We start from the raw sequence: 13016 nt of genomic DNA, 5'->3' as shown, positions 1-13016 counted from the left end.
AGGGGTGTCCCGATAGCTCAGTTGGTAGAGTGTTCTTCCCATGTACAGAGGCTCTGTCCTCACTGCAGTGGCCCAGTCCGACCTGCGGCCCTTTGCTGTGTGACGTCCCCCCTATGTCTCATTCTGTTTCCTGTCATCTTTCAAGCTGTCCTGTGAATAAAGCCATGAAAGACCAAAAAAATACATACACAGTGATATACAGTGAAGTGAAAAAATTAGGACACCCTATGAAAGCCTGTGTTTTTTTAAACATATTTGGACATATGGATATTTAATATCAATTTTAACAATACTGCGAGATTCAAGTAATATAACTAAACAATTAAAACTGAAGAAAAGAAAAAAAAAAACTTTCTGTAAAATGTAATTTAAAAAAAATGCAATTTCTGGTTAGGAATAAATTAGGACATCCCCACATTTATTCCCACTTAAACTGGCTAAAATCACACACAGGTGTATCACATCAGGTGCACATGATTAGAACATCGTTACTCAGCATTTTGAAGGAGGCTTGCCCTATTTAAATCTCAGACATTTAGTTTGGTGTGCTCCTGACGGTTGAAGTGAGAGTGAATGCCATGGTGAGATCGAAAGAGCTGTCTGAGGCCTTCAGAAAGAAGATTGTAGCAGCTAATGAGTCTGGTAAGGGATTTAAAACGATCTCAAAAGAATTTGAAATCAGCCATTCCACTGTCCGGAAAATAGTCTACAAGTGGAGGACATTCAAAACAACTGCCAACATGCCCAGGTCTGGCCGTCCAAGCAAGTTCACCCCGAGAGCAGACCGCAAGATGCTAAAAGTAGTCACCAAAAACCCTAAAATGTCATCACGGGACCTACAGCAGGCTCTTGCTACTGTTGATGTGAAAGTGCATGCCTCTACAATCAGAAAGAGACTACACAAGTTTAACTTTCATGGGAGGTGTGCAAGGAGGAAACCTTTGCTCTCTAAGAAAAACATGAAGGCCAGACTGAAGTTTGCCAGAGAGAACGTGAACAAAGACCAGGACTTCTGGAATAATGTTCTTTAGACAGATGAGTCTAAAATTGAATTATTTGGACACCAGAACAGAGGACATGTTTGGCGTAAACCAAATACAGCATTCCAGGAAAAGAACCTCAGAACCTGTGTCATGGTTTGGGGATGCTTTGCTGCAGCAGGACCTGGCCAGCTCACCATCATAGAATCCACCATGAATTCTACCGTGTATCAGAGGGTGCTTGAGGAACATGTGAGACCATCTGTAAAAAAAATTAAAGCTGACGCGGAACTGGACCCTGCAACATGACAGTGACCCAAAACATACCAGTAAATCCACCAGGGACTGGCTGAAAGCTAAGAAATGGAGTCCTGGAATGGCCGAGTCAAAGCCCAGATCTTAATCCCATTGAGATGCTGTAGGTGACTTGAAACAGGCTGTACATGCAAGAAACCCCTCAAACATCTCACAGCTGAAAGAATTCTGCGTTGAGGAGTGGGGCAAACTTTCCTCAGACCGATGTCAGACACTGGTAGATGGCTACAAGAAGCATCTCACTGAAGTTATTTCAGCCAAAGGGGGTAACACTAGCTATTAGGGGGTAGGGTGTCCTAACTTTTTCCTCAGTTAGAATACGCATTTTTGTTTAATGAGTAAAACAAGGTTACCTTTTGTTGTTTACCTGTAATTAAATCACTTTCTTTTCCAGAGATAAATAAAAACAAGATTAGACATCATTATGTGAACATTTCTTAATAAAGAACTGAATATTTAATGGGGTGTCCTAATTTTTTCACATGACTGTAGGTACAATATTCTTTAATTTGATGTAATCTTGGATTTCTACAACGACAATGATAATTTATGCTTAGAAAGTGGTGTACACATATTTTAGGCTATTTTTGTTGGTATGCAAGGTTTATAGATAAGGCCTAAGCTCTGCCAGCCACAACATTAAAACCATTGACAGTTCAAGGAAACAGCATTGGTCATCTTGTTACAATGTGTTGTTCTGCACAGGGATGGCCCGAGGAACGTGACAAAGAGCTCAAGGTGTCAGCCTGACCTCCAAATTTCCCACAGTGCCTATAAAAAGTATTAGCTCCCTTTTTATTGCTTTTATAAATGGAATCATATAATTTGGCTTTTTTGACAAAACAATTACAAAAAAAATCTCTTTAATGTCAAAGTGAAACAGATTTCTGCAAATTAATGTCAATTAATTAAAAATACATAATGTAAAATAAGTGATTGCATAAATATTCATTCCACTGACCTAATTCACCAGAGGTCCAGCCAATTGGTGCTAGTGGTCTCACAATTATTGAAATGGAGATCACCGGAGCGCAGTGACTGTGTCTTAAGTGATTGTAATGTAAAGACACCTGTGTCTGGAAGGTCCAGTCACTTGTTAATCATTATTCCTGGCTAAAATTACACCATGAAGACAAAAGACCACTCCAAGGAACTCCATGAAAAGGTTATTGAAAAGTTTAAGTCAGGGGATGGATACAAAAATATTTCCAAAGTCCTTGAACATTCCCTGGAGTTCAGTTAAATCCATCATTAAGAAATGGAAGGAATATGGCACATGTGTAAATCTGCCTAGAGCAGGCTGTCATCACAGACTGAGTGACCCTGCAAGATGGAGACTAGTGAGGGAGGCCACCAAGACACCTATGACTACTCTGAAGGAGTTAAAAGCTTCAGCAGCTGAGATGGGAGAGACTCTGCATACAACAACTGTTGCCCAGGTTCCTCACCAGTCAAAGCTTTATGGGAGAGTGGCAAAGAGAAAGCCACTGTTGAAGAAAGCTCATTACATCTCTACTAGAGTTCACCCAAAGGCATGTGGGAGACTCCAAGGTCAACTGAAAGAAGATTCTTTGGTCTGATGAGACCAAGATGGAGCTTTTTGGCCATCAGACTAGACGCTATGTTTGGTGAACATCAAACACTGCATATCACCACAAACACATCATCTGCACATGAATGCATGTGGTACCCACATGAATGCAAGGAATCCAACATTTCCCTGCAGAATATTGCATTTCAACAAGGTGGTCAAAGTTGGTTTCACTTGTCAGTGGTTTTATTGTCGTGGCAGATTGATGTATATACTCAGCTACACAACAGGAGTAGAATGGCTAATTCAAATTTTTGATCACTAGATGGAGCCAGAGTCCAAAGTAGATGTGGATGGGTGAGAGAGTCCGAGGGAAGGGGGAGAGAGATTTTAATTTGCATATATGTTTTTGCTCTGTGTGGATACCTGTCAGCCTGTCATTGTTTGGGCTTTTGTGTCTGTGTGTATGTTTATTCCAGCATTCCCACTCCACACTTATTAACGTAAACGTCAGCCCACTCCTCTTTTCTCTGTGTTCCATTCAGACAGCAAAAATACTGACAAACACACACATATGCAGGGGGGTGCAGGTTTCTTTAGGACAGTCAAAGACAAAAAATTGTTATGTTTGTGCTACATTAACAAGCAGTAAAACGCACTATAAAGTCATACTGTAATTTGCTCTACAGCAGCTCGCTGATGGTACTGAGGCAGAAACTGGGTCATATTGATCTTCTGCATGTTTGATTGTATGTGTCGTCTGCACACACACAGAGCTGAATGATAAACTCCACTCTTCATGGCAAAGTTGTTCACTGTGTGTGTTTTATCTTCTTCAGCAGCTGTCAGGATAACCTGATGTTTGATTAAAGCTACCTTTTATGGGAGTGATAGAGTTGTTTTAGCCTTGTTCTGCTTCCCAGGATACCGCAGCTTTACAGCACCAGATGTGTTTTTAGTCTCAGGAACACCCACTTGGACAGAGTTGTGTCCCTGTTATTGTTGTAGTATTGACTGTTTGCACTATATGAAAGATGAATGGTTAGAGTATAAACTTTTTTCTTGTATATTGCTAAGTATGAACAGACAAGTGAATTAAACTGATCCTCATTTACTGCAGACTCCCCAGAGGCCTTTATGAAGGAAAGTCTATAGGCTGTCGTGAGACCTGTGAGAGCAACAGGTCTGACGACAGTATACTCGTGCTCTGATGATAGCAGCCCACAGCTTTTTACTTCACTGGAGAACCCAACAGGGAAATATGCACAGATGTTTTGCAGAACTTTGATGATGAGCAGTTTATACGTCATTTTTGCATGTCCTCGTGTACATTATTATTATAATGTATTACAGCTGATTAAACCTGCAGTGACATGGAAGATTTTAAGTCTTTGACACGCCCACTCGCTCGCTGTAAATTCAATTTTACATTGCCTGCACTAGTCACACATGTGACTTACCAGATTTAGGACTCGGGCCAAAATAAAAACTACATTTTCCTTACCTAATGAGTATAGAAGAGGGTGGAAAACTGGGGAAAACCTTAGGCTGCTCCGTATTCCTTAATAAAACATTATTTTGTTTGCTAGCTACCTAAAAAGTTAGTTAGCCTGCTCATGATGGCTAATCAGTGAAGCTGTAATTTCTCCTTCTTTGAGAAAAATTTGTCCTGAATTTCAGATTTGCTATTGCCCTAGACCAGACTGCCCAACATTTCATTTGTAAACATCTGGTAGGCCAAATCATACCATATGGCAGGCCAACTTTGGCCAACAGGCCTCACTTTAGGCAACCCTGCCCTAGACACTCACACTGCTGACAATTCGGAAGACAGTGGAGTTGTATAGGCTTAACAGGTCCTCACCTAACCTTTGGTAACAACCAGTGGCATAAAATCTCTGGGCCACCAGTAGTTGAAGCAATGTACAGTATATGTAAGTACATTTCTTTCACTGCCTCATCTGACAGTTGGTCCAATCCTCCTGTTCAATTTCATTTTCAACAGTTTCCTTGCTGAACCAGTATCTTGAGAGAAAATAAAAAGCTTCATAAAACTCTATTGGATTGACTCTGTCCCTTAACTTTCTTTGAGGAACCATTTTTAAAGTGAAACTTCCTCAAGTGTAAGTTTATGCAATACTGGATCACATTTTTAATTGGAGATTAAAGTTTTTGTGCAACAGAATTACATTTAATCCAGGTTCAGAGTGAAAACTAAACTGAAGTTGAAAGAAAAGTTTGAATTGAATCATCATTTTTTTTATTTTAGAATTTGGAACAACATCATTTGAAGTTAAACCATGATTTTAGCAGGTTTAAACAGTCATGCCAAATGCTCTGTGGAGCTGCTTTAGTTGCAATGATGCATTGAGCTAAATGCTAATGTTAGCATGATTACATGCCCACAATAACAAGGTTAACATGCTGATGTGTAGCTGGTATAACATTAAGTTTGATATAAGTTAATATTATAAGTTAATTGTCTTAGTTTAGTGTCTTAGCATGTTAGCATTTGCTACTCAGCACTTAACACAAAGTACAGCTGAGGCTGATGGGAATGTCATTAGTTGGCATTAGTTAGTTATTAATTAGCAGGAATTTGGTTATTAACCAAATGTTGGACAAATTAAAATGGTGACTTGAAGGGGGCATGAATATCTGCAAAAAGAAATTATGACAACCAATTCAATATTTTTTCCGATATTTCACTTAAATCAATAAATGTGAACCTCATCTTAGTGCTAGGGAAAAGTTACTGAAGTCATCAGGATTCACCCTCTGTTTACCATAGTTCAGCTGAATTTGAGTCTGGACCAAATTTGGCCAACTGACCAACATTGTCATCCATAGAGCCACAAGCATTCTTAGAAATAAGACTGCATTTCAGATATAATAGATTCAAATTGGACTGACTCAAAAATACATTTCAGCGGGTCACATTTATATAAATTAATTCACATTCATAAGAACTACTCAAACTAAAATCACAATGGTGAAGAAATTGATGTGCACATAAGAGGCTGAACTCCAATGTTTTTGGTGACCTGCTGACATTTACCCCAGGGCTACTGTCAAACCAACATGTCAGCTTGTACACAAATGTAACAGATCTAAAAGGTTGATTGCCATATACAGTAATCCATTAAGCACATTAATCCCTCTCAGATAAGAAGACTTTCTCCTCCAGCTCCACCTTCATCCCACAGAATCAACTTAAACAGGCCAGTTGCCGTGGCATTTGCTGAACCTGTTTATGCTCCTGAGGGGGTAACATTTTCATCATGTAAATGAAACCATGACCTTTAGTGCTGTACTCAGGGCAAACTTTACATTTTTAACTTCTGCTGTAAAGATAACAAAATCACCAGAATGTTGATTGTTATGTCCAAAATTTGTCTATAGTTTGATTTGGGTTTAATGTCCACACTATGCTAGGAGAGCTTTAGACTTTTAGTCTTGTTGATTAAAAGGAAGACGGTCGGAAAATCCCCCACTCTGGTGCTCACAGGAAGCCAGCCACCTCTAATCCATCCCCCAGCTCCTTCAAACTGTGTCCTGCCCTGAGTAGAAGTAAACATGACTTTTTATAGCAATAGACTGCACGATGGCTCCGGAGATGATGTTCTCTGTTTGACTTCTACTCTGCCCCCTCACCTGAATAAGGAGAGGAGGTGGTGCTGCTCTGGTGAATACAGAAAAAAAATTAGGGCAACTCACAGCATGTGTTAGGCTATTACTCTTTTTTTTCTGTGTGGCTGTGTGTGTCAGCCATCCATCCTGCAATGGCATCCTGCACGTGACGACACTCTGTATACATTAGACCTGTCCGTGTATATGTTTGCATGTGCTCTACTTTACCACAAGGCTGTAATAGAAGACTCAGATCAAAAGTGGAGACAGGCGTAGTGAAAAAGAGTATGCAAATGAAGGCAGAAACAGACAGGAGGGAGGAGTTGTAGGAAAGGGTTGAGAGAAGAAGTGATAGGTCTGAGGAGAGAGAAGAAGAACAAGAAAATGGATTGAGAAAGGGAGAGTAAAGCAGTGCATGTGTGTGTATGATGAACCTGAGTCACTAGCTGATTGTACATCTAAGCACGTTCCTCCTAGTTACCATCCAGCCTTCCTAGAATAGAGCAAGCAGGCTATTAATGATATGGTACAACAAGAATAATGAGCCAGCTTTCATAATGTTTAGTGTACCAAGAGGGAGCCACACACATTGACTTTACTTATTGACACAACATCCAATATATTGCCATTGGATGGCACTTTTTATCTAATGCCATTAAAAGACCTTCAAGTGCATGCATTTTTAAGCACGGTCACCTCCAGCAGGAATAGAACCTCTAACCTTGACTCTATTAGTTCTGGGCTTCAGGCAGACCACAGTTTTAAATTTCTGTAATAAAGTCAGATACTTGGCAGTTTTTAAAAACAGCAGGGTTATAATCAAATCATTCAGCCCCTGTTATCTTGGTTATGGGATTGGGGTAGGAGGGAGGGAGAGCAGCGCCTTGTCACTTTCTTGCAACGGTGCTATGATACCTGGGTAATTACTGTTTAGGGCTTACACACATCAGTGAGCAGTAACCAGGCAACGGGCCAGTCTGCGACAGAAACAGAAGGAGACTTTCTTTCAGAGTCACAGGTTTTTCTGTTATAATCTGCTATGGTCATGTCAGTGCAATGGAACTGCCACTCAGAGTGTCGGATTTGTGATTTTTATGTGTGATTGAAGTTGATTGAAGTGTACAACAAGCAGGTGTTTTTTTGTTTTTTTTAATCAGACGAAGCCTTAACCACAAAAATCTGAATTTTATTTTGGATTTTTACCCTGTGTGGTAAAGTTTCATGCTGTGGAGTCATGATTTGTTGTCTCCTGGAGACAAAAAATATATCCTCAACCATACAATGTCCTACGCACAAGCGGAATGTAGTGCCAAAGGAAAAGGCTGATTGACGCCAAGTGAGGTGAAACTTGCCATGTTGATAGAAAAAAAAACCTTTTAACAGAGAAAAAAAATAAAGAAGATGGAAGAAACCACAATTCATATAGTGAATGGCTATATGAGTTCAGAGTTAATCCTGGAGCTTCAGCTCTCAGTAATAAAAGGAAAAACAAAAGCAAGTACCAGTAAATGCCTGTTGGCCACATGGCCAAGCAGGGTGGGCTTCCCCATGGACAACCCAAAAGGGTGACGAACAAAAGCCAAGAGTCAGGACAAGACGCAGAATTGACAAGAGGATGAGCCGAAAGAGCACAAAGAGAGAGAACCAGCACATGTGGTAAAGTTTTATAGTCTTGGGGCGTGTTTTGGAAGAAAAATCAAATCAAATCAATTTTATTTATAAAGCCCCAAATAACAATGACATTGCCTCAGTGGGCTTTACAATCTGTACAGTGAACGAAACTCTCTGTCCTTAGACCCTCAATATGAGTGAAGAAAAACTTGCCATGTAAGAAAGAGGATTCTTGCCGCTCTTTTACTAATAACTAAGTAATTCCTTTTGTGTACAGTGCCTATAAAAAGTATTCACCCCCTTGGATGTTTTCCCTTTTTATTGCTTTTATAAATTAAATCATGCTCAATATAATTGGGCTTTTCTGACAAGAATTTACAAAAAAAAATGAAAACAGATTTCCTCAAAGTAATGTCAATTAATTCAAAAATATTGATGTAAAATAAGTGATTGTATAAATATTCACCCCCTTCACAGTGACTGACCTAATTCAACAGAGGTCCAGCCAATTGGTGCTTGTTGTCTCACAAATAGTGAAATGTAGATCATCTGAGTGCAATGAATGTGTCTTAAGTGATTGTAATGTAAAGACACCTGTGTCTGGAAGGTCCAGTCACTTGTTAATCATATTCCTGGCTAAAATTACACCATGAAGACAAAAGAACACTCCAAGCAACTCCATGAAAAGGTTATTGAAAAGTATAAGTCAGGGGATGGATACAAAAACATTTCCAAGTCATTGAACATCCTCTGGAGTTCATTTAAATCCATCATTAAGAAGTGGAAGGAATATTGCACATGTGTAAATCTGCCTAGAGCAGACAACAAACTGAGTGACCGTGCAAGAAGGAGACTAGTGAGGGAGGCCACCAAGACACCTATGACTACTTTGAAGGAGTTAAAAGCTTCAGCAGCTGAGATGGGAGAGACTGCATACAACAACTGTTGCCCAGGTTCTTCACCAGTCAAAGCTTTGTTGGAGAGTGGCAAAGAGAAAGCCACTTTTGAAGAAAGCTCATTAAATCTTGACTAGAGTTCACCCAAAGGCATGTGGGAGACTCCAAGATCAACTGGAAGAAGATTCTTTGGTCTGATGAGACCAAAATGGACCTTTTTGGCCATCAGAATACCACCACAATCACCACAAACACATCATCTGCACATGAAGCATGGTGGTGGTAGCATCATGCTGTGGGGATGCTTCTTGGCAACAGACCCTTGGAAGGCATGTAAAGGTAGAGGGTAAAATGAATGCAGCAAAATACAGAGAAATCCTGGATGACAACCTGATTCAGTCTGCAACTTGAAGTTATATGTCAACTTCTTGTAATCATAATAGAGAAATAGTATTTCTTTGATCAACTATGACAGAGGGATGTCTCATGTTCTTTATAGTCATTATCAAGAACTGTCATAAAAGCTGCACTAACCAATGTTTTTTTTGTATTACAATGGGTCAAATAGCAATGTGTGATGGCAAAGGTGTAACTTACCCCTTTACCCGCCACTTTACTGCTTTTGTTCTCTCACCGCTCTTATGTACCTCGTTTTCAGCAGCAGGCATATGTTTTCAGTGACAAAACTCAAATTAATCTATTGAACATTGCCTATCCAGAACTAAACATCAGAAAGAGAAAGTTAGCCACCAGAGAATCTGAGTTTGGATGACATATTCTGCTTATGTCAGATAGCACATTAAATGGCTGCATTGGTAGTTCCTCATCAGTTGGATTGATGGTGGATTGAAATGCTAATATTCCAGTTAACAGCGAAGGAGTGTCAGGGTAATTAAACGCTGAATGCTGAATAGTTGAAATAGCGTTTTCACTTTAGACCTTCACTTTAGACCTCCTCATTTTTGCCAGTGGAGCTTCAAGCTCTCAAAGAGCCATCTACTCTCATGCTGTAAAATGATAGTTTTCAAGTTAGGACACCAGCTGGTTCTGGGGTCCTTATTCTCATTAGCAAAATGGCTAAAATAACATCAAGGACTCGCTTTTGCCTTTGTGTTTTGTCTAGAGGAGAAGTCAGCTATTGTGGATGCACAGGAGGAAGCATGGAGGATCATGTAGGTGAAGGAGAAGATCAGTCAAATCAGGTTCCTTTTGCTTAGTGTATGTACTCAGTGTAGCATTGACAGTGACAATGAGCATGTCCAGTTCATTTATGTCATGCAAAACAGAATTTATAGTTAGACCTTGAAAAGACTAAGTTTTTCAGACATCATGCTCTCCTTCCAGTCCTAACCTTGTGTCCACTCTCAGCCTAACCTTGAGCTACTGAACACTCAGAAATATAAATTAGCCTTGAATAGCATTAGCAATCAACTAAGAGCTGCGGTGTTTACTGTGCACTCTTAATCAATATGACAAGTAACCAAGATCATGGATTTCTTTGCTTGTTCTCCTTGTTAATTAGTGAAGCTGCTGTGCTGACTAGAATGAGTTGTTCCACAGATTTCTCAGAAACCTCATTAAGTGTTACCATGGCACAAATAATATGTCACATCATGGCTAAAACAAAGACAAAACACCCATTTAGAAGAAATATAATCTGCTAAGAGATATAAAGGTTTCTACATTTCGATGATATGCTGTATATGGTTGAGACTAAGATCAACGTTATGCGACTTTTAGATAAAGTAATAGACCTAAACATATTTCTACCTGAAGCTCGTAATCATCCCTCTCATTCAAATCACTTAGTTTAATAAGGATGACATCCATTTCTGTGGAGCAGTTTGTCCTCTTGTCTGCTCTCAGTGTAACACCATTTGTTCCATCTACTTTAGAACATGAGTCCATTACTAGGATGAGGTAAAGGGTACTGATTCAAGGGAGCTGATGGGTGCTGGCTGTCTTCCAGATGGACTGGCACAGGTGTGTGTGTGTGTGTGTGTGTGTGTGTGTGTGTGTGTGTGTGTGTGTGTGTGTGTGTGTGTGTGTGTAGGTTCTTACACTTTGCTCAGCAGACATGTAAGTGTATGTGTCATGTCATCTTCATGGGAAAACACTCTCTGTTGATTATGATGTGTGCAGGTCAGTTGTTTGTGATAACCAGAGCTCTGACAGATTTGAGAGGGACATGTTTCCTCAGCGAAAACATTTATAAGCACACAGTTTTCCGCCTAATAATGCACACTGTACGTTAAGCACCCTTCTGGGTGTGAAATTATAATAAAGCACTTGTTAAACTATATAAAAAACATACTGTTTTAATTCCTGTAAGTGTGATTTTAAGTGATAATAATTGTAATACCATACACTTTGAAACCGCTGTGTTTTCTGAGATGGTTATGAGGATGTGAAAAATCTCATACCAATGCAACCCTACACTCAAGCAGTTTATATACTTGCATCAATTCAACGCTATTCCAGTCATAATTCTACTATATTTCATTTCGTAAGTGTAATTCAGACACAGAGCATCACCAGCGAATGATGTAAGTGTCTGCATTCTCCAAGCCAGACACATCAGCAGACAGCCAGTGACATTGACCCAAATTAAATATGCACACAAACTTAATGGTCATTGTTTCATTTGGAGTACAGAGCAAACACTGACTGTTTTGTTTAACCAAACGGTTTTATTTCTTGTGAGGTTGTCTGTCTCACCATGTTGTCCCCCTTGTCCTCTTCTGTCCTCAACTTCAGTATCTCATAAAGGCACCATCCCCTTATATCATAAGCTTCCAAAGCCTGTTTGCATCCTTACTATATTTTCAATAAAAGGATGCAAATAAAACCTGAAGATAACTGACACTAAATGTGTTTGTTGTTGTCTAATTTCAGCACATGCTGCTGGCCTTCAAGTTCATCCTGACCTTCCTCATCCCAGATGTTCCCAAACACATCCAGATCAAACTGGCCCGCCTGGAGTTTGAATCACTGGAGGCCCTCAAGAAAAAGGTAAACCCTGACCACACGTCTGTATGGACGGAGGCAAGCTTGAACAGAAAGACACTCTGAACACTATATTATTTATTTATTCAACAAGACAGTGATAACCGTACTAACAACAGCAATGACAAAAAGAAAAAAATATGAGTTGGCCATTGCAAACTCATTGTGTTGAGAGTTTCTGAGTCCATTCATATATTTTGATGACAGAGCAAACCTTTTATATTGGAGTGGATCCTAAAGATTAAAGGATCAAGGCAAAAATAAATATAAAGACTATACAGCTAAAACAGTATCTTCTACAGTAGATAATAAATAAATAAAATAGTCAGAATGTCTACTTATGAATCAGGTTGCTGGAAAGGATAGATTTAATTAAAGTGAATCTTAGTTTCTCATTTTGAAGATTCATCATGACGTCCTTGATCCATTGTTTAAAACAGGATGAATTGTCCAGCTAATGATAGAGTCACTCTACACAGAGTATCCCTGTCCTGTGTGGGGGACATTACTTCCACAGCAGAAGAGTTGTTAACACTGGGGAAAAACTTATCATCAGAAGCACTGGTTGCAATATTGCACACACTTCTATTATTGCTGCTGTTTGTTTTCAGGTTGTTAATTAGCATAATCAGCAGTTTTGTTGTGTTTGCTCTTCCATATGTATCAGTTAAAGCTGCATCCTGTTTACTGTAAACTGTGCTGAACAGTGTCCACAACAACCACAAAGAAGAATCTTAAAGAAGTCTGAATATCTATAATTTACAGTTACTAACAAACAAAAAGAATGAGCCTGAGGCATGTTATATCAAGAACAATTTTACCTCCACATTCACACAGACAATGAAAACACACAAAAGAACGATGAATAGATGTCTCAGCTCTAGATATTTGATGAAAAACTATTTCTGTATGCAGCAGATAGTCAGATCCCAGAGACACACGTTTCAATGTTCTACTGTCAGTGAGAGCTGAGGCACTCTAGGCTCTGCTAGGTCAACATCTTAACAGCTAAACTTTGTGTGTTTGCTGGGAAGAAAATGGCATAGC

At 39.5% G+C, this 13016-nt stretch overlaps 1 protein-coding gene across 2 annotated transcripts in view; it reads left to right on the top strand.

Moving 5' to 3' along the window:
- ano10a (anoctamin 10a) overlaps positions 1-13016 on the top strand; it is a 50121-nt gene that overhangs the window by 17892 nt on the left and 19213 nt on the right. For both annotated transcript variants that reach the window (XM_073487395.1, XM_073487396.1), the window contains exon 14: positions 11859-11975. In XM_073487395.1, the coding sequence (XP_073343496.1) occupies positions 11859-11975 (117 nt within the window). The remainder of the gene's footprint in view (positions 1-11858; positions 11976-13016) is intronic.

The sequence above is a fragment of the Pagrus major genome, chromosome 18, assembly GCF_040436345.1.
Source record: "Pagrus major chromosome 18, Pma_NU_1.0".
In the NCBI taxonomy this organism is placed as follows: domain Eukaryota; kingdom Metazoa; phylum Chordata; class Actinopteri; order Spariformes; family Sparidae; genus Pagrus; species Pagrus major.
This window is presented reverse-complemented; position numbering and strand designations above follow the sequence as displayed.